Below are 25,593 nucleotides of genomic sequence, written 5' to 3' on the forward strand. Positions count from 1 at the left end.
AGTCGGTCGGTGATGGAGTGGTGTGATCATCACCAATCCAGAGGGAGAAACCTACCCCGGTGTAACTCCAGGAAGAGGAGGCGTGTGAGGACTGACAGGACACCCTACCGGAGCTGCTTGGGGTCAAATGACTTGGAGTGTTTAGGTGGTCGTATTCTCACTGAAAACCACGCGTCTGGAATAAAAATAAAGAAGTGGAAGAAAGAAAAAGATTTATTTAACGTATATGAGAGCTTCATCTGCCTATACACCTGCAGGCCAGGAGAGGGCGCCAGATCTCATTATAGATGGTTATGACCCACCATGTGGCTGGTGGAATTGAACTCTGGAAGAGCAGCCAGAGCTCTCAACCACTGAGCCGTCTCTCCAGCCCCCCTCTTGTATCTCTTTTAGTGAAAGAGATGCGAAGGTGCGATGGTTGCTTTTAAAGTTGGCTTGGCACAAATTGGAATCACCATGTCGCGAGCCTAAGGAATTGTCCAGATTGCCATGATGGAAATGGGAGTTGAATGTGGAGCGCCCCCTTCAGGTAGCAGTCCAGTTTATAAGGGCCAATGGCTGTAGGAAGATTGTGTTTTGCTCGGTTGGTCTTCTCTCTTGTCAAGAGTTCGTTTACTCTGTTGCTGCAGCTGCTCCTTTTCCTTGGCTGATTTTGAAATAGCATTTCTAGGGATCCATCACTGACTGGTCAACAGCTAATCCGGTTTTTGGTGTAAGACTGGGAGTGTTCAGGTACCCAGGCCCAGGGACTGAGCAGCTCTGGGCTTCTCAGCCTTTCAGTGTGAGACAACTGTTGTTACTATTGCGCTATAAGCTTATTTAATGGATTCTTTATATATGCATATATGATATATGTTTGATATATATATGTAATTTTAAAAATTCTATTGGTTCTGTTCCTCTAGAGAACCCAGATGAGGCATAGAAACACCTTCAAGCTGAGAGTCGTGGAGGCAGGAGGATTGTGGGTTCCATGCCAGTCTTAGTAGGGAGACCTGTCTCAAAACAAAGCCTAACTTAATTGTAATCAAAGTCACACAAAAGTTTTTTCTAAATTTATTTGTATACTTATTTTTGATACAGGGTCTTACTATGTATCCCTGACCATTCTGGAACTCAGTATGTAGACCAGGCTGGCCTGGAACTCACAGAAATTCATCTGCCTCTGCTTCCTGAGTGCTAGGATTAAATTAAGGTGGGTTTTTTTCCCTTTTTTTTTTTTTTTAAGATTTATTTATTTTATGGGTGGGAGTACACTGTTGACACACCAGAAGAGGGCATTGGATCTCACTACAGATGGCTGTGAGACACCATGCGGTTGCTGGGAATTGAACTCAGGTCCTCTGGAAGAGCAGTCAGTACTTTTAACAGCTGAGCTATCTCTCCAGCTCCCTAGGGTTCTTTTTTATTTTTTTATTTTTTATTTTTTTTTCGGAGCTGGGGATGAAACCCAGGGCCTTGCGCTTGCTAGGCAAGCGCTCTACCACTGAGCTAAATCCCCAACCCAAGGTTCCTTTTTAAATACTTTTCCCAGACACGGGGTTTAGGCCTGGACTATTAAGGAAGTAGAAGTAGAGAGAGGTGATATTTTCATCCCCCCCTTTCCGATTTTGTCCTTAAATAATTACCTAGAACTATAAAACCCCAATTACCCCATGGCTGATGCAGGTAGCCTCTTGGGGTAAAAATAAAGCAACTGGACAGCAGAGGGCGCAGTAGAGCTGCGGTTGTTGCCTTCCCGGACTGATCTCCATGGCATGGGCCAGGAATCCTGGTTTTTATTTTAGGTGGCTAGTGTTCTGGGGTTTTATAGCACCTAACTTTCTTTCCTTTTCGTTCTCTTTCAGTCTTCTTTCTTTTCTTTTCTTTTCTTTTCTTTCCTTTCCTTTCCTTTCCTTTCCTTTCCTTTCCTTTTCCCCCCCTTTCCTTGCCTCTCCTTATCGTCTAGAAATCTAGGGTAAGATGAGAAGTACCGGGGGCAGCAAGGGTAGAGGAGAAGAAAAAAATCTTTGCAGCCAGACTAGTTGTAAATTCCACTTCATCGTTTCGAACTGACTGACCATAGCTAAATATCTCCCTGTGTGTCAGTTTGTTTTTTCATTTACAAGAGTGACTGCTAATTCTGATTCTATATTTCTATATTAAAGGTCTACTGCATGTCAGCCATTGACATTACACTCTGACAGAGAGTCCATGAGGGACAGATAACAAACATAACCTTCTGGAATTTATATTTTACCAGGGGAGGTTTATTTTTTTAAGATTTATTATTTTTTTATTATTGTTTTTGATTTGTTTGAGATATGGTCTCACTATGTAGCTCAGGCTGTCTTGGAACTCACTCTGTAGACCAGGCTGGCTTTGAACTCACAGAAATCCTCCTGCCTTTGCCTCCTGAGTGCCAGGATTAAAGATGTGCACCATCACACCAAGCTTTAATATATATATATATATATATACACATATATATATAATCTTTTAATGCATATGATGGTTGTTGTATTTGCTTGTCTATTTATTTACCATGTGTGAGTCTGGTGCCCAAGAGGTCCAGAAAAAGGCATTAGATTCCATTACCGATAATTGTGAGCCACCATGTGGTTGAACTCAGGACCTCCGGAAGGACAGTCAGTGCTATTAACCACTGAACCATCTCTCCAGCTCCATGATGTGTTTTATATTTAATTACCTGTGTGTGAGTATGCCCATGTGAAAGCTAGAGGGATTTGATTCCCCGGAACTGGGGTTACCGGTGGCTTTGAGCTGCCCGATGTGGTTGCTGGGAGTTGAAGTTGGGTCTTCTGGTAGAGCAGTCTGCACTCCTAACTGCTGAGCCATCTCTCTGGACAGAGGTTTAATCAAATCACACATGTGCAACTAAGCGGAACAAAGACTTGGTCTTCAAGTTCAGAGAGAGGGTACATCTCCCTGGTGTCCTGAGGGGAAAGTTCAATCTGAGGGCGGGCCAGTTCACAAAGCACAAAGAGAGAGAAACTTTATCTGGGAAAGATTAGTTAGGCAGAGGATGCTGTTCATTTGTGGAGCTACAGTTTCACTTTGGAGGTATGAACTTTGGATTTGCTCCCCGACACTGCAAAAAAGGGAGGGGGTGTCAAATAACAGATGAAAGGCCTGTATCTGCTGAAAATGGCTGTGTTAGTGGAACTGAGCCACAGCGGATTGACAAGATACAGTTTGGTGAGCAATGTGTAAGACCTAGGAGGTGGGGAGACCATCAGAGCCCTATATGTCTCGTAGAGGAGCTTTCTCTCCATCCAAAGAATAAAGAAAGCGTGCACAATTACAATTACAGGCTGTGGGGCTGGCTGTTCTTCCGGAGGTTCTGAGTTCAACTCCCAGCACCCCATGTGGCAGCTCAAAACCATCTATAATGGGTCTGATGCTACCTTTTGGTGTTCAGACAAATATATAAGTAAATAAACCGTTACAATCACAGGATGTGAGCAAACTTCTATTTCGAAATGGCCCCACTGGGCTGGGAAGATGGCTCTGTAAATGTGCCTGCTGCTCACTGACTGGAGCTCATCAGTTTGGCTAGGTTGGTTGGTCAGTGAGCTCCAGGGGGTCCACCTCACCCCAAGTGCTAAGGTCACAGACACATTCTGCTCTGCCTGGCTTTGATACTGTGCTGGGGATCCAAACTCAAGTCCTTATATTGGTGAGAGTCCCTGTCTAAAAAGAGGTGTGTGTGTGGGGGAGCTGGGTGGTGATGGCACACGCCTTTATTCTCAGCACAGACATGTATCTGAGTTCGAGGCCAGCCAGGGCTACACAGAGAAACCCTGTATAAAAAAAGGGGGTGAGGTGCAGGAGAGGAGGAAAGAAAGAGATGGAGGAACCTGAAGAGATAGCTCAGCAGAAAACAGCGTGTTCTGCTCTTGCAGAGGACCACAACTCAGTTTTCACACCCATGTCCGGTGACTTACGGCAGTTAATAATTACAGTTCTAGGGGATCTGATGCCCTTTCTGGGAATCTGCACACGAATCTGCACACACGCATGCATACACATACATTTTTTTTAAAAAGTGATTATGGGAGTGATTCCGCTTTACATCTCCGTTACATTAGGAACAACACAAAAAAGTTAAACTCTCCCAGTCATTGGAACCAGTTCAGACTCAGCAACGTTACCCCCATTAATGATGATTTGATCAGGTTTTGCTTTTTCACTGTCCTCTTGCATCAACAGAAGAAAAACATTCGTAAGAATTCTTGTTACAATTTACACTCCTTGGATACTTGTCACCAGTTTGGAAAGGGCTGGGAATGAGGTATGATGGACGAATTTTTGATAAGCCTGTGTCACGTCTTGGATTCTCTCAACATGACATATACGCTGTGACAACAGTCGGTGGAAGTATGCATCTGACAGTCAGCCATACAGAATTGGCTATTGTATATTTTTATTTCTCGGAAATTGCGTACATGCTTTACGTCAGTCAAATTCATGATGAAATTATGTTAACTATATACACACCCGGCCTTCCCCGCAAAGAACCAATTGTTTTAGCACTGAAGAGCAGCACATCGCGGGATCTACAACACATTTTTCATGTAGTCATTCCACAATTCAGGGGATTCAGACTTAATGAAATGACTTAACCAAGGTCACACATCCCAGTCAACAATGATTGGACAAGACCCACAGACAGTGCCAAGGGCCGCGACCCTCTCCCAGGTCCAGACCCGGGTCCCAAGGCCTGCTCTGCTCTACATAGGAAAGTGGACAGGGCCTGGGCGCCCAGGAAGTGAAAAAACAGGGGTCGGTGCTCGAGACCAACGAGGCCACAGAAGCAGCAAACGGCCAATAGCTACTAGGGTCGAGAGCAACGTCAGGCATAGTGGAGATCGACGCTGCGCACCCTGGGGAAGGGGGCGGAACCTGAACAGGAAGTGACGTCTCGGGGGCGGTCCTCGGCGGCGGCGCGCGGCCTGGGCTCGCGCTGGGCTCCGCGCGCCCCCCGCCCCCTCTATGAGGCAGAGGCCGCGGCGGCCGTTAGAGCTGTCGCTCCGGGGGCCGCGGCGGGCGGGGCTCCGGCGGGGCCCGGCCTAGTCCCCACCCAGCCCGGCTCCCAGCCGCCCGCCCTCCCTCCCTTACCCCGATGCAAGGGGCCGAGCTCCGGGACGGCGAGGCGGCGGCGGCGGCCGCTTCGTACCGGGTCCTGAGCCGCCTTCTCGGCTATGGAGAGGCGGCCCCCGAGCCAGGCCCGCCGCCGCCGCCCCCGGGCCATGGCCCGCCGCCGCCACCCTTCCTCGCGCGGCCCGGCTCGCGGGGCGCCCGGCCGCCGCAGCTGATGGTGTTCCGCAACGTGGGGCGGCCGCCGGAGGAGGAGGACGCGGAGGCGGCCCCGGAGCCGGGACCCTCGGAACTGCTGTGTCCCCGACACCGCTGTGCGCTGGATCCCAAGGCCCTCCCGCCGGGCTTGGCGCTCGAGCGGACCTGGGGTCCGGTGGCTGGACTAGAGGCGCAGCTGGCGGCACTGGGGCTCGGACAGCCGGCGGGGCCGGGGATCAAGACTGCGGGCGGAGGCTGCTGTCCGTGCCCGTGCCCCCCGCAGCCGCCGCCGCCGCAACCCCCGCCGCCTGCTGCCGCCCCGCAGGCCGGGGAAGACCCCACGGAGACGAGCGACGCGCTGCTGGTCCTGGAAGGCTTGGAATCGGAGGCCGAAAGCCTGGAGACTAACAGCTGCTCGGAAGAGGAGCTCAGCAGCCCGGGCCGTGGAGGAGGAGTGGGTGGCCGGCTGCTGCTGCAGCCTCCGGGCCCCGAACTACCCCCGGTGCCCTTTCCGCTGCAGGACTTGGTCCCTCCAGGGCGCCTGAGCCGAGGGGAGCAGCAGCAGCAGCAACCTCCCCCACCGCCGCCGCCTCCCGGGCCCCTTCGGCCGCTCGCAGGCCCTTCTCGAAAGGGCTCCTTCAAAATACGCCTCAGCCGCCTGTTTCGCACGAAGAGCTGCAACGGTGGCTCGGGCGGTGGGGATGGGACCGGCAAGAGGCCTTCGGGAGATCTGGCAGCTTCAGCTGCGAGCCTGACAGACATGGGAGGCTCTGCGGTCCGGGAGCTGGATGCGGGGAGGTGAGATTGGTTTGGGGGTGGGCAGGCGACAAAAGTTCCATTTCTTGTTTCGTTTCCCTCATTTCCTCTGCTGCTAACACGATACTGTCAGTTCTCAAGCTGTGGACTTCAGGGGGAGGCAGACACTTGGGACTAAAGGTGGTGACATCTTGCATTAGATCAGAGCTAATTGTGGAAACAGCTTTCGCTCTTGGAGAGTTCACACTCTGACACTTTTCAGTGGGTTAGCATCTTGCTGGGGATGATTTGAAGCCCTGTCTCACCTTCCATCCCTGTACTGGCCCCACTTTTTTAAGTACCTCCTCCCACGACTGTTATTACTAACATTGCTGGGAGGTTGCTGGAAATGTGTGGCCTTGGGGCCACAAAGCTGGTGTCAGTCACCTGTCTGTTATTATCTTGATCATCTTGCTTGTTCTCTCTGTACACCTGCCTCCACTCTCTTCACAAGTACATGCATGCAAATAGCCTGAAGAGTCCGGCCAGCAATTAGCTGGGCAGCTCCATTCTTAATATTCTCCCGGTTGGTCCTAAATACTTGCTGTCCAAAGCCTGTGTGCTGACCACATTCTGGGAATGGCTTTATGCTTGCACTCTCACTTTCACACGGATGTGAGAATTCTAAGGGAGGTATAGCATTGACTTCTAGGCCAATCAATGGCAATTCTAGACTTAAATGTTGAGTTGTTCCCCTGATTTTCTAAGAAGTGGCTAGACTTTTGACTGTCAGGACATAGTTCTGTAGTGTCAGTTTAGAAAGCTGTCAGCTTTTGCAGCCGTGAATGAGTCTTACCTTGTGGTTTAACGTTGTGATTTGTAGTTCTGAATTTGTCTTAGACTTGAATTGGTGGCTTTTGTTTTTTAGACAAGGTTTTTTGTTTTTTGTTTTTTATGTTGATCAGGCTTGCTTTTAATTCACTATATATCACAGACTGGTCTGGATCTCTTGATCTTCCTTCCTACCTCCTCCCAAGGGCCAGGATTTCAGGCCTGCTGCTGGAATTGGTCTTGGTATGGTCTATGTGATGCACTCTTGAAACATATAGACAGCAACAGAGCAAGACTGACAAGCAGCTAAATTGATAACTTTGCTGAGCACTAGAATCTTGGAGGGTAGGGGGAACATTGAAAGATAAAGTATGTCTGGGCCCAATTTTAATTTTTTACAGCTCCCTAGTTTATCCCTGATCACAAACCACCCATTCTTGGACATGGATTCTCAAGGGAACTTGAATGCTCCAAGATAAAGGTGCAGGTTTATTTTGGCTTTGTTGCCATTTCTGAACATCTGCGCCCTGGGCCAAACCCAGATCCCTGATTGTTTGCCTCAGTGCATAGTACCCCTTTATGTAGGGCCTGTTTTATTTTATTATTATTATTATTATTATTATTAGTGTGTGTGTGTGTGTGTGTGTGCGCAAATTCCTGCTGAGAGCTCAGGTCTTGAAAAGTATGGTTACTGAAACAGTTCCCCAACCCCCACAGTGGCAGGCTCTGTATTTGATGCTCCACTTACCAACATGGATGAAATTTGCACTAGCTGAGGGTGAGGGCAGGGTTGAAGCTGTGGGTAATGACATAGGGTGGATTGATCATTTCCTTGTGGTTTGTCTTGCCTTTGTTCCACATTGACCAGGACTTGCTCTAAGATTCCTGAGACAAGTATGAGGTGTGGCGTGAAATTAGCTGCTTCTTCTAATAGATTAGGAAGTGGAAAAGGCATACACCATTGGATGGTGTTTTGCCTTGGAAGCAGAATTTAATGGTCATTGGCTGCTCTGTCACCAACCGTCACTCTAAGCACAATACAGATTTCTGCTGCAGAGCAAATTAGGTTGTACCTCTGCAAAGAAGCTTAGTTCAGGGCAGTGGAGAAATACATTTTTTGGTCCAAGAGCTTTTTCTGATGAATTGGAGAAGAGCTAGGTATTTGTGTGTAAACATTTGGTTGACTGCTATTTGGAGGCAGCATGTCACATAGAGAGAATTAGGAAAGTCTGGATTCTATTTGGAAGTTGAGCATTAGCTGTGATTCGGAGGACAGGTTTGTCATCTTTGTCCTCCCCTTTGATCTGTGAAGTAGGACAGCTGTGAACTGTCCTGTTCATGTCCTTACAGGAGTAGAGGGAAGATGTGAAAACTGGATGGAATACTTACTTCATGCTTTTTGGAAGAGAAGTGATACGATTGACTTGGGACTTTTTTCTGTGCTAAGCTTTGGTGCTGCTTGCTGTCTTCTCCACACTTAACTCTGTGCCAGTCTTGCTGGCAGCCTCTAGGCTGTGAGAACCTTGCTAAGTCTGGCCAGGGTAGTTGTGATTTCTGTGGATCTGTCTCCTAAGCAAGTCCTCTCTTGTTGGGAAGAACAGTGGCTTGGGTTTGCACTTGATCTTGTTTTAAATGGTAGCACCTTAAGCTCTGAGGACATTCAGCCTTTTGCCAGTTATGAGGCTTCTGTGTCTACTGCTTGAAGGTAATTATGGGCCTCTGCTGTCTTTGCTATGTAATTTGGGGCATTTACTGTAACCTCAGGCATAATTCTCTTTGCTCTCCTCAACATTTACCTTTCCCATCTACACGTTTCCCACAGCTATCAATTTTGATGAGAGTTTCCTAACAGTCATTTTTATAAGGCTTGGCAGTCAGAATTTCTATTGGTGAACAACTTCCTTTTGAGTTTCTTATGTGGAGCTGCCGGGATATACAAGTCCTAAGAGTAATATAGTGGTGGGGGCTGGCACTAGAGAGGTGGCTTAGAAGATGTGAGCGCTTGCTGACCTTGTAGAAGCCCAGAGTTTGATTCCCACACACATAGGTTGGGCACCCAGGTCGGGTAGCTCCTGACCATCTGTAACTCCAGCTTCACGGGATCAAATGTCCTTTTTTGATCTCAGCAGGTACATGTACACATGTCTACACACACACACACACACACACACACACACACACACACACACACACAAACTATAAATCTTTAAAAGCAAAAGAGTAAAAGAGTAGTGTGAGGGTCAGCAGGATAACTCAGCAGATAAAGGTGATTGCTGTAAAGCCTGGTGACTTGAGTTTGGGACCCACATGGTGGAGGGTGTACCAACCCTCACAGCTTGTCCTCCAACCTCTGTATGCCTGCACCCACTTCCAGTTCCTTAAAAATAAATAAATGTAGCTCATATTGTTAATCCCAGCACCCAGGAGGCAGAGACGAGCAGATCTCTGAGTTGGAGGCTAGCTCAGTCTGTATAACAAGTTCCAGGCTAGCCAGAAGTGCATAGATCCTGTCTCAACAGTTTTTTTTACTTTCTATTAAAAAAAATAATAGTATGAGTTAGCTTTGAGAACTCTTTAAAGTGAAGTAAGATTGCGCTGCCAACTAATCAGCTTTCTGTTCTGAGAGCTGGGCTAGGCCTTATACCACACATATGTCAAAATTCAGAGAGCTGGGCTTCATGCCTGTGGGCCTTGGTATAATATAGAGCTTTGCTATTTCAGGAAAAACAGTGGAGTTTCCTTGTCTGTTTCACATATGTTGAGCTGATTGTCTTCCATCAGATTTGGTGAATAATAGCATGCCTCTGCCCTGTTTGAATCTCCTCACAAATACTCACTCAGTTGGGAATAGGTTCCTTATCTGAGGGTTTGTCTTTGAGTTTAACATTGAGGCTGTTCCTGGCCGGCTTAATGGTCGTGTAGTGAAGAAATGGAGAACAGTTCTGTAGTGATTTTTGATTTGTTTGCGGAAAAAAGGTGCAATTCTGGATGGTGTTTGGCATGAGTCCGGGGCCTGCTGTCATGGGTAGACTTGGCCGACAGCAGAAACTTACTGTTTCTTTGGGTCTTGAGAGCCAGGAGAGAGGGATGTGTTTGATTGCTGTTTTGTTCCTTCATTTTTTTTTTTTTAAGATTTATTTTATTCATATGAGCACACTGTAGCTGTCTTCAGACACACCAGAAGAGGGCATCAGATGTCATTACAGATGGTTGTGAGCCACCATGTGGTTGCTGGTAGTTGAACTCAGGACCTCAGGAAGAGCAGTCAGTGCTCTTTTTTTTTTTTTTTTTTTTCTTTTTTTCTTTTTTTCCGGAGCTGGGGACCGAACCCAGGGCCTTGCGCTTGCTAGGCAAGTGCTCTACCACTGAGCTAAATCCCCAACCCCAGTCAGTGCTCTTAACCACTGAGCCATCTCTCCAGCCCTTGTTTCTTCGTTCTTACTTTTGATTTTATTAAACAAGATTTTAAAATGTCCATGTCTGTATGAACTTGCACACATATGTAGGTGGCTGATGAGGTTAAAGAGGACATTGGATCCCATAGGTCTGGTGTTACAGGCAGTTGTGAGCCTAACTTGGGTGCTGGAACCAAACTCATGTCCTCTGGAAGAGCAGCAAGTAACAGCTGATCCATCTCTCAGCCCCTTTTCTTTTCCCACCCCCTTCTGTCCTTTTGAGACACAGTCTCACAATGTGGTCTGGACTGGTCAATTTATCTTCCTGTCTCAGCTTCCTGAGCTCTGGGATTATAGGTGTGCGTACCATTATGCCTGGTCTTGTATAGCCCGGGATGGCTTCAGACTTATTCTGTAAGTGTTCAAGGCTGGTGTTCAGCCCATTCTCCTGCTTCCACCTCCCAAATGCTGAAATCACAGGCTCAAAGGGGCCTTGAGTCATAACATGGCATGCTGGAAGCAAGGTGACACTGTGGTGTGGTAAGCTGTGCTTGGGTTTTGTTTCGTGTTCTGTTGGCCTTTCCAACTATCCTTTAAAGAACTGCTTGTGGTTGTCAGCTCTCACAGAGTGAGTTCCCTGGCATTACTTTTTTTTTGTCTGTCCAGTTGATTCTTGTGCCTTAAATATTCTTCTTGCCAACATCATTCCTGAGGTTTTCGGATTAGACTGTGGCCCTTGGCTTTTCCCTAGGAGTTCCCTCCATCGGTTTTTAGTCGGTGTACAACAGAGTTTTGGATCTGACCTTGCTCACAGATGTCTGTGTGTTGGAAGTGAAAATGAACACATGGTTTTTGTGCCTGTAGCACATGAACAGCTTATGACGTGCTGGAAATGGCACAGGCTGCCTGACTTGGCACTGAGCGCCTCAGCAGGGCAGAGGTGCATTGGAGCCACACAGTCTAGTATTTGGGCATCTTAGTTCGGAAGGTGCTTTAGGAAAGGACACATGAAACTTTCAGGGATAAAGGGATTTATGGACAGGAGTGGTGTACAGTACAATTCATTGTTTGTATTTTAGGTTCCAAGGAATTTGAAAACTGGCCAATGGTTACATCTATGTGCGATTGTCCTGTTTAGTCTAGCGCTTCTAACTCCTTTTATCTCATTAATCTGTTGCAATGCAGACCATTTGCAGAGAGGAAATGGATAGGGTGCTCTCTTACCTACAGTTCAGCCAGTAACAGAGCTGACTCAAAGGACAGCAAGCTCCCCAAAAGATCTTTGTCTAAAGTCCCAGTCATGTGAGTGGGACTTGGCCCACCTCTCTGGTAAGTCTGTTCTAAGATGAAAGTGGCCACGCCCACTGGCCACGTTAGGTGGCTTTTTTTTTTTTTTTCTTTTCTCTAGGAGCTGGGGACCGAACCCAGGGCCTTGCGTTTGCTAGGCAAGTGCTCTACCACTGAGCTAAATCCCCAACCCCGTTAGGTGGCTTTACTCGAATGCCCTAGTGCTTTTCAGATTGATGTGGGAAGTTATTAACACGTGAATGTAGTATGGATGGTTAATTTGAAATTTTATTTGGGCTAGAGATGTAGCTTAATTGGTAGAGTGCTTGTCTGGATTGCTTAGAGCCGTGGGTTAAATTCCCAGCACTTCAAACTATGTGTATTTGGAGGCCTAGGATGGTAGCTTAGTTGGTAGAATGCTTGCCTTTAATGACTGAAGCCTCGAGTGTAATCTCTAGCACTTCATAAAGCGAGCATGCTGCACCTCATAAACGCGTACGGTGGTACATGCTTGTCACCGTGGCACTGAGGAGGGCAGGCAGGAGGGTCAGACATAGTTTAGAAATACTTTATCTGGACTCAAGTGTTGCTTTCCTCGGTATGCATTGTCCCCAGGTAACTACCATCCTCAGGTCTATGTTGGTCATTTCATTGCTTTGTTTCTCAGTCATCTAGATAGGCTTTTCGTGAGTGACTCACATTAGAGTGCTTCCAGGGCAGGGTCCTTGAGATAGGAAATGGAATTTCAGTTAGGCAGCACTCCCCAAAGAGAGAAGGAAGTACACAGTTAATTGGTAGCCATTCGGTGCCTTATACCTTTTACCACAAAGCACCCATCTTTGCCAGGAAAAAACATCTAGTACTTTCAGATGGTTTTGCCTGGGTTTAAATTCAGATGTTTTTCTTTTTCTAGATCCTAGAAACTATGATTTCTCTTTAAAATGTCGGGGGTGGGAGAGAAGATGAGAGGGCCTCCGCAAGACTGTGCTTGGATACTGCCCTTCCTCAGAGCTTGGCACGGGGAGGCGAGTCCCCGCATGGGCAGATGGCAGAGTGATGCTGTTTCCTTTGAAAAGAGGCAAACTGCCAAATGGCTGAGGTGTGAACCTTTCGAAAGGCCAGTGCTTTGGGTTTCTACTTGCTGAGTTTAATGTTGTACCCACAAGTTATCAAATAAAAGTCATCTGGGGAGCTTCTCAGCTGCTTAGAGTTCACGTCCAGTGGGCCGAACTTTCCTTTGGGTTTGGCACTAAGCTGTAGTCATGAGCAACTTTTATAAATGGAGGCCATGTGTGGTTGAATCTTGTTTTTCTGTGGCCATGTCACCATGTGGACTGTGGATGGATTCAAGACCTCTTAGAAGGAAGCTGCCTGTGTCTCTCATCTCTTTCTTTGAGACAGAGTCTCTGTAGCTGTGGCTGGCCAGGGACTCATTCTGTAGATGAGGCTAGTTTGAACTCACAGAGATCTGTTTCTGCATCTCTGAAGGTGTGTGCTTTTTTTTTTTTTTTTTTTTTGTAGTTCAGACTAAACCTTAGACTTGAGGTAGAAATTTTCTGACTAAACTCTTCTTAGTGAGCAGTGGCCTAGGCTCATATCTCAGGGCCATGGGCAGAGAGGTGTTAATGATTGAAGATGGCCGTGTATCCTTTAGTGCTCTTCTCAGGGCAGGGTGTGCTCCCTGGCTCCTGACTCCATGGAACCTTGTCTTAGAGTTAGAGGGCAAGCCCTGTTCCAGGTCGGCAGCTACTCAGGCCTAAAGCCTTTTGGTTGGCTTTCAGATAAAAATCCACTCTGCATCCAACTCCCTTTCTTGTGAAATAGACTTCATAATTACCACGCAGGGTGTTTTATTCCTCTGTGCTGGGCATGTCAGGACCCAAGGGAGTGCTCCTGCTTTGTCGGCTGATGAGTTAGGAGCCAAAGCTATTCAAGGACTTGCTTTAATTATTTCATTCTCCTTTAAATTTTAGGCTTTATTTCAGAAGTGTTGCCAATATGTCTGTAGTAAGGGGTTTGCTTTGTGTCTCAGGATATCTGGAATCCAGTGTGCTCGTGATGTAAGTGCATGTGTGTTCATTTCCCCCTAGGAAACCCAGGTTGACAAGAACTCAAAGTGCCTTTTCTCCGGTCTCCTTCAGCCCCTTGTTCACAGGTAAGGATCCTATCTTCTCTACTCTGACAACTGAAAGTGGGGGTGTCCTGAGGCCTCTCAGGAAACACCCCTGCACAGGCATTGCTGGGGGAGCTCTGCTCACCTCTCTGACTATCTACAATCATTTCCTTTGTCCCATACCCTTGGGTTGGGGCTGGTTTTCTGGCATGATTTCAGATGCTTTCACTGGAAGGTAAAGGCTTCTTGGTAATAGGGTAGCCCTAACAGTTACATAGTTCAGGGTTGTTATGTAGAAATTAAAGACAAAGCTTACTAAGATATAAGCTTACAATGAATAAAAGACTCTCCTGAAGTCATAATTCCTGTTCCAGCTTCCAAGGAAGTTTATAGATTATCTAATAAAAATGACCCCTGAGTGTCTGGTCTTGTTTAAAGAATTCGGGCCTGGGGTCTGCGTGAGCTCTGCCTTACCATTTTAGGGGCGGGCCGTGCAGGCAGCTGTCGGTGCTCTTCACTGTGTCTAATTTAGGGCTGTCCTCTTGCAGTAGGGAACACAGTTGCTAAAGTAAAAAGGCTGTTGAGTGTCTTGGTAATGGGCCACTGCTATAGCATCTCATGTTATGGGAAGCTTTTCAGAGAGACCTCTTCTGTCAGTCACGTAAAGCTCCTGGCTGAGTAGAAGCTGTAAAAAGGTCTTTTTCATATTACGTCCAGTCTTAGAATCCCTTTGAAAATTAGTCTTTTGGTTGGGTGTGGTAACCTACCCCTGTAATTCCACTACTTGGGAGGCAGCGGAAGGAGGGTTACAAAGTTTAAAGCCAGTGTAGTCTATGTAGAGAGTGCAGGCCAATCAGAGCCATATAGTGAGACCCTATCTAAAAAAACTAATTAATTAACCAAATTTAAAATGCCAACCTTTAACTCCTTTGGATATTATGGCCCTTATAAAGGTGACTAGAAGAATTATGATTTAGAATGGACATTTCCAGGCCAGTGGGTGCCTAACCGTATAGGTTCCAGTGAGTTGTTAAAAACAGATGACATCTTACAAACCTCTACTGTAGTGGGTCCCTATATACAGAATTGCTTATCTTACTGGCTACACACTTTCCTAGTTAATGGTTGTCTCCTCTTTAGGAGCATATTGTTTTAGTGTGAGGCTAAGGCAGAGCCTTAGTTAGCATCTGTAAGTGATATCCTAGACTTTTCTAACAGACTCACCATAAGGCAGTGAGGCTGACAGCAGTCCCTGGCGTGCGTCCTAGAACTTCTGCAGGTGATTTGAGTTTTGTTTAAGGTTCAAGCAGGCTTCAATATGTGTAGCAGAGGCTGGCCTTGAACCCCTCCCGTCTCTAGCCCCTGATTGTTGGGTTTAAAGGAATATACTAACATGCTACCCAGCAGTTCTTTCTTTTTAACATTTAATGCATGCGCATGTGTATGTGAATTTCACAGCACACATGTGAGGAAGCCAGAAGACAGTTGTAGGAGTTGAACTTGGGTCTTCTGGTTTGGAGGCAAGCACTTTGTATGCCGAGCCACTTCCCTGCCCCTCCCCCAACTGTTAACATGATCTGGCCTTGCATTTGTCCTGTCCATGTGGCAGAACGAGAACCACTTGCCTTGCTCCACACTGACATGAAAGTCTGCAAAGTATGGGTTTGTTTGTTTTTTGTTTTGTTTTGTTTTTTCGTTTTTGTTTTGTTTTTGTTTTTGTTTTTTTGTTTTTTTTCCCCAGAGCCGAGGACCGAACCCAGGGCCTTTCACTTGCTAGGCAAGCGCTCTACCACTGAGCTAAATCCCCAACCTCAAGTATGGTTTTATTTGATTAAAAACAAATTCCTTTTCAGAGTTAGAGACCCTAATCAAGATAAGTCAGCAGCAGAGAGAGCAATGAATAGCTTTCTCTCTGACAAGCTAACTAATGCTTTTCTCCTAAGGAAAACTCAACCCTTAATATGGTAAAGAAAAGATAGGACTTTTATTTTTCTTTTTTTTTCTTTTTTTTTTTTTTTCGGAGCTGGGGACCGAACCCAGGGCCTTGCGCTTCCTAGGCAAGCGCTCTACCACTGAGCTAAATCCCCAACCCCAGGACTTTTATTTTTAAAAACTTTTTGTGTATGGTACTTTGTCTACATGTTTATCTGTGTACCGTTTTATGTATAGCCTGGTGTCTGTGGAGGTTACAAGAGGCCATCAGACACCCAGGAATTGGAATTGTGGGTGGGTGTGAGCTGTTGTGTGAGTGCTGAGAACCAAATCTGGGTTCTCTGGAAGAGCGGTCGCAGTGATTTTAACCCCTGAGCTAGCTCTCCAACCCTGCAATAAAACGATTAAATTTTTTAAATTATTATTTTGTGCCTCTTTATTTACATTTTGTTTATTGAATGTGTGTCACATCATGCATTTGGAGATCAGAGGACATTTATCAAGAGTCAGTTCTTGGGGCTGGGGATTTAGCTCAGTGGTAGAGCGCTTACCTAGGAAGCGCAAGGCCCTGGGTTCGGTCCCCAGCTCCGAAAAAAAGAACCAAAAAAAAAAGAGTCAGTTCTTTTTTCCACCAAACAGGACTAGAATTTAGATTATCAGGTTTGTTAAAAATGTTCCTTTTTCTACTGAGCCATCCTACCATCCCTATTTTTCTTTATGTAGATGAGTTGTTTTGCCTACATGTATATACTGTGTGCGTGCCTGGTGCCTGCAGAGGCTGGAAGAGAGCGCTGAATGCCCTAGAACTGGAGTTCAGAGTGGTTATGAGCCTCTGTGGCTGTGGGCAAACAGATGTGGGTCTGCTCCAGTAGTAGCAAGGCTCCTGACCTCTGAGTCCCTCACTAACCTAGAACAGCCGAACAGTTTGTTCTTTGTTTGTTTTGAGACAAATCCTGTCTTTTTGTTGCCCTGGCTGTCCTGGAACTCTACCCATAGACCAAGCTGGCTGTTTTGAACTCACAGAGATCTGCCTGTCTCTGCCTCCCGAGTACTGGGATTGAAGGTGTGTGCACCGTAACCCAGCAACAACCAGATTCTAAGACACTTGGTGTCCAGGTGACTCCAGCCTGGAGAGCTTAGGGCCCTCTGCTCTGGCCTCCCTTGCTTAGGACTCTCTGCCCTCTGCCTCCCTGCTTGCTTTTGTTCCCTTTCCTTTTGGCCTCAGCTTTGGACACTATGCTTCTGTAACATGCTTGCTGTGTGAATCCCTCAGGTGAGACAGTGTCGCTTGTGGACGTGGACATATCTCAGCGGGGCCTGACCTCTCCACACCCTCCAACTCCCCCTCCTCCTCCAAGAAGAAGCCTCAGCCTCCTAGGTATAGTCTCTAACCCACCCTTTTGCCATCTTGCCCTGTAGGGAGGGTGAGCTCTAGGGACTTGCTCTTTGGTCAGGGGCCAGATAAGGTTATGGGTTTCTATTGATGACCCAATTAGTTCCCATTCCTCTCTCCAAACCTCTGTCGTTTCTGTAGGGACTTAGATGGGCGGGCATCTTTATTTGCATGAAGCAATATTGACTGTCCATGTGCTGAGTGGCTTCACATGCACCGAGCCCTCAGTCTTGCTCCTGAGCTGCTTTAGGAGTACCCTCACTCTCCTGCTTTCTAGGCAAAGCAAGGCTGATGAGGATGCCTTGCCCGTACTTAGAGATAGCATGACGTCCAGGCTACCTTGCCCCAGAGGGCAGCCTGAAGTCCTCTCCTCCTCCGCCTTCTCCCCACTGTTATGTGCTTATTTTGCTGAACCTCTTGCTTTTGTTCTCTCTTGTAGATGATATCAGTGGGACGCTGCCTACATCTGTCCTTGTGGCTCCGATGGGGTCTTCCTTGCAGTCTTTCCCCCTACCTCCGCCTCCTCCACCCCACGCCCCAGGTTAGCTTAGCTTAGAGCCAAGATTTGTAAGAGTGGAAGGACGGGAGAAGGCTACTTATGGAAATTACAACTTAGGAGAAAGCCTTAATCTATCCCCTTGGTTGGATTAGAACTTGAAAATGAGTCTGAGAACTTTTTTTTCCTAACCTGTTTCCTTTTGGAAGTAAATCTTACTTTTCTTAGAAGTGAAAACCTGGGATTTCTGGTTCCTGCTTCTGGGGCTGCTTTGCAGTTCCCTGAGGAAATACCACTTAAGAAATTGCTGTGATGTCAGTTCAGCGAAGAGGTTTACTCTGTTGCTGGTTATCAAAGTTGTGTAGTTTTTTCCTAAGCTTTTGGTATTTACTGCAGCCTTGTAAATAAGTACCAAGCATTTAGTAGCTCACACCTGCTTTGCCAGCCTCTAGTATCCAGGGAATATAGTGAATGAAATCAGCATTGTTTTCTACTTGCCTGGCAAATCATTACTCTCCCTGGAGGGGCAAGTAAGCAAGTCACTATTTCCAAGGCCGCTTTCCCCGCACTTCACTTCACTTCGAGGTGGGAGAAGTTGGGATCGCTCTAGGCCGGTGAAGCCCCTGAAGTAGTCACCTTAGTCAGGTTAGTGAGCAGCTCCTCTACTGCTTTCCTGGGGTTGAATGCCCCCCCATCCTTCACAGCTCACACAGCTCGCACAGCCTTTTGTTCCAGCCCATCCAGCTCCCTTCCACTGCTTTGGCTCCCACCCTCTCAGCTCAGCTTCTAATGCCTTGCCCCTCCTCAGTTAGCATCTTTTTTGGGGAAGGGAAGTCTGTCTATGGGTTGGAGCAGTGCAGATAAACAAGTGGTCTCCATTCTCTTGCCCTGTAGATGCATTTCCCCGAATTGCTCCCATCAGAGCATCAGAATCCCTGCACAGCCAGCCCCCCCAGCACCTCCAGTGTCCCCTCTACCGGCCAGACTCAAGCAGCTTTGCAGCCAGCCTTCGAGAGCTGGAAAAGGTAGGGATGCCCGAGGACTGGCAGGCAGCTCACCCTTCCTCCCACAGCTCACCTTGTGTCTGTGCTGTCCTTCCTGTCTTAGAGGAAGAGGAGTTTCTATGCCTCCATATTCACAGTGGCTACACTGAAGGCGTTTGTTGATGTCATGGGAAATGTAAGAAGGACTGAGTGTGGGTGGGAAAGTTAGACACAGTGGAGGAGGACTGCAGGGACGTATTGGGAATAGCGTAAGGGGGTTTTACTAGGTGAACTGACCCAGTTCCTTTTGGTCCTTACAGGACCACTGACAGTAAGCGGTAGAATTGGTCCCCGGTACAGGGGCGACTCAGTGTAAGGAGCCTGGTGCTCTCTGCTGTGATCGGCATGCGTGTTAATGGCTTTTACCTTCTCAGATATTTTGGAGGGTGGGGGAATCTCCCCTGGTAAGACAGATTGTGCCTAGAACGTTGGCATTTCTCTGCTAACTACTTTAGTGTTTCCTACCTTTTATAGTGTGGCTGGTACTGGGGACCGATGAACTGGGAAGACGCAGAGATGAAACTGAAAGGGAAGCCAGATGGCTCTTTCCTGGTCCGAGACAGCTCTGATCCTCGTTACATCCTGAGCCTCAGCTTTCGATCACAGGGTATCACCCATCACACTAGAATGGAGCACTACAGAGGTAAGAGCTGCTGCCTCTGGGAAAGTCTTTCTCCAGATTTGCCTTTTCCTACCTTTGCTGAGTCAGTCCCCTGCCCTCCTTTTACAATTGTGTTACTTTTGTGGGCAGGCCTGAGTGTAAGTATAAGTACCACTTGGAGAGGTGTTCAGTCTCCTGGAGCTGGAGTTAGCAGTGTTAATGAGCTGCCTGCTATGAGTGCTGGGCTCCAACCCTGCAAAAGTAGTAAGTGCTCTTAACCTCTAAGCTAGCTAGCGTTCCCGTCTGTCAGTCTGTCCGTGTCTCTCTCTGTAGATGTGGGGGTGTGAGGGGGGAGGGTAAGTGCAGGGCTGGACATGCTGCAGGGTGCCTGTGAGTTAGAGTCTCAAGAGTCGGTCTGTACCTTCTACCTTGAGGCGGGCTCTCCTGTTCACTGGTGCAGCACACACCGGCATAGTTGGCCTGAGCTTTACCCCTGCCTCCCATCTTGTCATAGGGGTGCGGGAAACATGGACATGTGATGCCATCCTGAGCTTCACATGGGTTCTGGGGATCCAAACCTGGGCCCCTATGTTTGTGTTGAGACAGTCAGGATCTCCTGTAGTGCAGACTTGCCTTGAACTATATAACCAAGACTGGATCTGAACTGATGCTTGTCCCTGCAATATATCACTCTGACCAGCCCAGGATTTAATTCTTTATGTAAAAGTAGCAGACAGGGGGTGGGGATTTAACTCAGTGGTAGAGTGCCTGCCTAGCAAGCACAAGGCCCTGGGTTTGGTCCCCAGCTCTGAAAAAAAGAAAAAAAAAAAAAAGCAGACAGATTGATCTTCGCATGCAAATTTGTTTTCACTTTTTTTTTTTTTGGGGGGGGGGTTCTTTTTTTCGGAGCTGGGGACCGAACCCAGGGCCTTGTGCTTCCTAGGCAAGCACTCTACCACTGAGCTAAATCCCCAACCCCTGTTTTCATCTTTAATAAATAGTAAAATTATATATGCTCTACATAATTTTAAAAAAGCTGGGGGAAGAAGAGGTAGAGAAGGAGGAGGAGGAGGAGGGAGGGGAAGAGGAGGGAGGAGGAGGAGGAGGAGGAAGAAGAGGAGGAGGAGGAGGAAAGAAGTAGCAGAAGTAGCAGTCATGATTAGGTTAGGAAGATGCCTTCGTGGTGAGAACACCTGCCACTCTCCCAAAGCACCAGATTCAGTTCCCAACATCCGTGTCAGGTGGCTCACAGCTGTTTGTAATTCCAGTTCTTGGGAATCTCATGCCTTCCTGTGGCCTCCATGGGCACCCATACACACATGACATATGACACACACACGTGTGTGTGTGTGTGTGTGTGTGTGTGTGTGTGTGTGTGTGTGTGTGTGTGTGTGCGCACGCGCACAGGCACACATACCAAAAATAAAAATAAATCTTAATTAAAAAAAAGAAAAAGAAGCCATGGATTAGGTAACTGTTGGAAGTGGGACATGGTAAGAAGCCAATGCTGCCAATTTTTCTGCTGTTCCAAAGAAACAGAATCACAGATAAACCAAATATAAAATATAGCATTTCAGAATGAGATATTTTGTTAAAACAGACTAATAATTGACTAGACTCAGGGAATGGTAGATGAATACTTCTTGATCATTAGGTCTGTGATATGTGAGGGAGTAAGAGCCCTCCCTCCTAAGTACTGTCTCGGTGGCTCTTTGGTTAAAGGGCCTTTCTTTTTAACCAAATAGGGTTTTTAGTAGAAAGAGGCTCTGTTTCTGGTACTCGTTGGCAGTGGGACGTGCCCTCATCATTTTCAGTGATACTGTGAGATGGGTACCCCAAAGTGTGCTCTTCTGTGGGTGATTCTTTTGGAACCTAGTATTAAGTCACAGGAAGTCAGACTCCCTTTTGCCTTTGGGACTCTGGAGTTTGAGGTAGAAACTTCACAACATTCTAGGCATGGGAGAGAAGGGAAGGCTTACTAATTTGCTTTCCTGTGGCTGTGGTGCAAGAGCGAGCAAGTGAGCGAGTGCCTGGTGTGCACGCTGGACGGCTTAGATCTGGGGGCACTCGCTTTCACTATGGTCCTCAACTCTCTCATCCTTTATAGTACATGAGACTTCATTATATGATGGGCAAGCATAGCATTTATAAACACAAATGTGGGAAGTAAGTCATTTAAGGAGTAGTATACATATGGAAAAGAAAATCCTTATTTTTAAATTTAATATTTGTTTTTAAAATTATTTTTAATTCATGCATTTTGTGAATGCACATGCTCAAACTTGTGTAGATTGCCACATGTGTTTGGTAGACAGGAAACCTGGGGACTCAGTTCTTTGTTCCTACTGTGTGGGTTCTAGGGCGGGGACTTGGGATGTTGTCTTTGCTGGCAAGCGCCTTCACACATTGAACCATCTTGTTGGCCCCTCTAAATTTTTTTGAGTTTTTTTTTTTTTTTTTTTTTTTTTTGGTTCTTTTTTTCGGAGCTGGGGACCGAACCCAGGGCCTTGCGGTTGCTAGGCAAGCGCTCTACCACTGAGCTAAATCCCCAACCCATTTTTTTGAGATCTTTATTTTTCTTTTGTTGGTTTGTTTGAGGTTTTGGTTTTTCAAGACAGGCTATTTCTGTGTATCTTTGGCTGCCCTGGAACTCAGTCTATAGACCAGGCTGGCCTTGAACTCAAGAGATCTGCCTGCCTCTGCTTACAGAGTGCTAGGATTAATGGAGTGTACCACCATACCCCCAAAAAAAGAGTTAAAAATATTGTTTAAAATTTAATTTTTCAGAATTCAGTGGGCTGGAGAGATGGCTCAGTGGTTAAGAACATTGACTGCTCTTCCAGGGTCTCTGAGTTCAATTCCCAGCAACCACATAGTGGCTCACAACCATCTGTAATGGGATCTGATGCCCTCTTCTGGTGTGTCTGATGACAGCCACAGTGTACTCAAATATAACAAATAAATCTTTTAAAAGAGAGAGAGAGAGAGACAGACAGACAGACAGACAGACAGACAGACATCAGGAGAGAGCCTCATTAAGAAAAAAAGAATTGGGCTGGAGAGATGGCTCAGTGGTTAAGAGCACCAACTGCTCTTCCAGAGGTCCTGAGTTCAAATCCCAGCAACCACATAGTGGCTATAGTGTACTCGTATACAAAATAAATAAATAAATCTTTAAAAAATTTAAAAAAAAGGATTTAGTAATTAAAAAAAGATTAAAATGTTCAGTCGGGCGGTGGTGGTTCCTACCTTTAATCTCAGTACTAGGAAGGCAGGAGCAGACCAATGTCTGTGAGTGTGAGGCCAGTTTGGTCTACAGAACAAGTTCTAGGACAGTCAAGCTACCGAGAGAAACCAGATCTCAAAAAAAACAAACAACAGCAAAACACAAACAAAAAATTAAAATGTTCAAAGCAGCCTCTCAAATCATTTGAGGTTTTTTGGTTTGTTTTGCTTTCTTTTACTTTTCCCTCCCTCCCTCCCTCCCTCCCTCCCTCCCTCCCTCCCTCCCTCCCTCCCTTCCTTCTTTCCTTCCTTCTTTCCTTCCTTCCTTCCTTCCTTCCTAATTTGTGAGTTTTCTCCCTGGCCCTGTCTGTGCTTCAGCCCAGATCTTCCAACCTTAGACTCCTGAGTACTAGGATGACAGGAGTGTGTCACTACACCTCACCAAAAAAGTTTGTAAATCTACTCTTAATTTTCCATTTCAGGGACTTTCAGCTTATGGTGCCATCCCAAGTTTGAGGATCGCTGTCAGTCGGTGGTGGAGTTCATTAAGAGAGCCATCATGCACTCCAAGAATGGGAAATTTCTTTATTTCTTGAGATCCAGGGTCCCAGGTAAAACTGTAATTGCAGTAATTTTACTGTTGTTTTTTAAAGACAGGGCCTTACTCTTGTGTTTCAGGGTGGCTTTGTATTTCTATGTGGCCCAAGCTGTCCTCTTGCCTCAGCCTTCTGCTAGTTACATTAACTAGGATATGATATGCTAACAGAAGGTTCCAGTCCCCAAAGGCTACACCTAAAACCATTTGTCCTGGCTACTGGAGCAACCACTTCTGCAGAGTCCAGTGACTAATGCCAGCCCTTGTACATTAATCCTACAATGTTCTAAAGAATAATTTCTGCTTCTCTGATCCCATGAATAAGAAAATTGTTCCCCTCTCTGAAGCCCATGGTGTGACATTGACATTGAGATTGCCCCTTGCTGCTGTTACAGGCTCTTACCTCTCACTTGTGAAACAGGGCCTTGGGAACAGGAACGTGAGAGTGGACTCACCAGAAAGGCAGTGGTGAGTGGGTCCGCAGGCTGGGTGCAGTTGTAGCTTATTAAGATATGCCTGCTGTTGGGTTGGGGATTTAGCTCAGTGGTAGAGCGCTTGCCTAGGAAGTGCAAGGCCCTGGGTTCGGTCCCCAGCTCCGAAAAAAAAAAAGAACCAAAATAATAATAATAATAATAATAATAATAATAATAATAATAATAATAATAAAATTTAAAAAAAATATGCCTGCTGTTGATTTGTCCATAGTGCACTGTCAGAGGAGTTGTTTGGTATGTTGACATTTCCACTGTGTTAACAAACAAAGACTGCTGTCCAAGTGGGAGCATTGTCCTGGTCTTGGCTTCACTAGTGTGGTCATATAGTCAACCAGCCCACTCAGGAAGGTATCTGCTTGGTCTCTATTAGAGGAGGTGAAGAACTTGGTTTTAGCATTACGTAAGGAAAACTGACAAGCACATTTATGTGCGGAATCTATAGGATGCAAACAGAACTTACAGTGAGATCTTCATGCTTTCACTTTGAATCAAATTAGCTTCCTAAGCAGGGTGCCAAGACATTGCTCTAAAATGTAGGAGTTGCTTGGGGGCCTCAGGCAGAACATCAGGAACAGGATTGGGCCAGGTGACAGTGATGTTTGTATAATGTTGGTGATTTAAATAAGGCACGACAGGGTGTGAACTGTATTAATTCTCACTTCATTTGGTATTTGCTGCAGTGCTGCCAACACCACTGGGGCTCGTGTGTGTCTTGGTTGAAGGAAAATGTTAGAATTCTTTATACAGTTCACTCTGCTTGCAGTTTTAACATTTGTGGGTGTGATGGGTATTTAACATTTGTGGATATGATGGGTATTTATTTAACAAACATTTATTTGTAACTCAGTATAACAAGTAAGCTAGTTGATGCCCTGAGGGAACTCATAGCCTTAAGGAAGGGACGGTAGAAAAAGTGATTTGCAGGGACAAGGGGATGAGCTCTGCTTGTTTGCTGATCTCTCAGAAGATGGCTCATTTCTCTGGAGCACCTCTGCTTGCTGAGAGACTTCGTGGAGTCTCAGCTCTTTTTATCCGGCAAATGTTATTTTATCCTCAGAACTTGCAGTTAAGATTTCTGCTACTGCACACAGATTAGAGTGTGTAGTATCAGCTGCTCTTTAATTCTTTTCTTTTTTTTTTTTTGGTTCTTTTTTTCGGAGCTGGGGACCGAACCCAGGGCCTTGCGCTTCCTAGGTAAGCGCTCTACCACTGAGCTAAATCCCCAGCCCCCTGCTCTTTAATTCTTATACAGAACTAAGTTAGCTAATTGATTAATTAGTCTACTAAAATTGTAGATAATTGGGATGGGGCATTCAGCTTATTTCCCAGATTCAGTCCCCACACAACCCAGGGTCTTGGGCAAGCCCTGAAGTGGAACCACATTCTCTGCAGTCTGTTTCGTTCTCTGTGTATTTATTTGCTTTGGCAGGTATATCCCAGGCTGGCTTCAAGTACACTCCCTAGGTGACAGTGAACTTCTGACCTCAGCACTTAATATGTGGCCTAGACTAGTCCTGAACTTGTGGCAATTCCCATGCCTTAACGTCCTAAGTACTGGAATTATAGGTGTAAGCTGCTATACCTTGCAGTGACAAAATTTTAAATATATCAATCTCAGCGCTCTTGAATGAGATCCTGTCTCAAGAATTTTTTTTAATATTTTATTTAATGTATATGAGTACATTGTAGCTGTCTTGAGATACACCAGAATCTGTTACAGATGGTTGTGAGCCACCATGTGGTTGCTGGGAATTGAACTCAGGACCTCTGGAAGAGCAGTCAGTGCTCTTAACCACTGAGCCATCTCTCCAGCCCCTCAAGAATATATTTTTTTTTTTTTTTGGTTCTTTTTTTCGGAGCTGGGGACCGAACCCAGGGCCTTGCGCTTCCTAGGCAAGCACTCTACCACTGAGCTAAATCCCCAACCCCAAGAATATTTTTAAATAAAATATCATTCTGCCTAGAAGTTACCTATTGTAATCTTCATGGTTACAATATGGTTCTCTGAATTTCCTGTTAAATCATTGTTCTATCCAAAGGCTTGGCTAATCCAGTTTGGATGTTTTGTGGAGAAGGAGGTAACCCTACCAGTTCCTAGGTATAAAGTGAAAACCATGCTGGTAGGACCTTGAGCACTGCCAGCTACTGCACAACT

General features: G+C 46.3%; 1 protein-coding gene across 4 annotated transcripts in view; it reads left to right on the top strand.

Annotated features, from left to right (window-relative positions):
* Positions 1 to 4,986: 4,986 nt before the first annotated feature.
* Socs7 (suppressor of cytokine signaling 7) overlaps positions 4,987 to 25,593 on the top strand; it is a 36,620-nt gene continuing 16,013 nt past the window's right edge. Inside the window, 7 exon segments of one of the 4 annotated variants that reach the window (NM_001427009.1) lie at positions 4,987 to 6,096; positions 13,637 to 13,701; positions 16,865 to 16,969; positions 17,424 to 17,525; positions 18,375 to 18,505; positions 18,998 to 19,166; positions 22,832 to 22,960. In NM_001427009.1, the coding sequence (NP_001413938.1) occupies positions 5,126 to 6,096; positions 13,637 to 13,701; positions 16,865 to 16,969; positions 17,424 to 17,525; positions 18,375 to 18,505; positions 18,998 to 19,166; positions 22,832 to 22,960 (1,672 nt within the window). In that variant the 5' untranslated portion in view covers positions 4,987 to 5,125. 4 annotated transcript variants of the gene reach the window in all.

This window comes from Rattus norvegicus, chromosome 10, assembly GCF_021556685.1.
Source record: "Rattus norvegicus strain SHRSP/BbbUtx chromosome 10, alternate assembly SHRSP_T2T, whole genome shotgun sequence".
Taxonomy (NCBI): domain Eukaryota; kingdom Metazoa; phylum Chordata; class Mammalia; order Rodentia; family Muridae; genus Rattus; species Rattus norvegicus.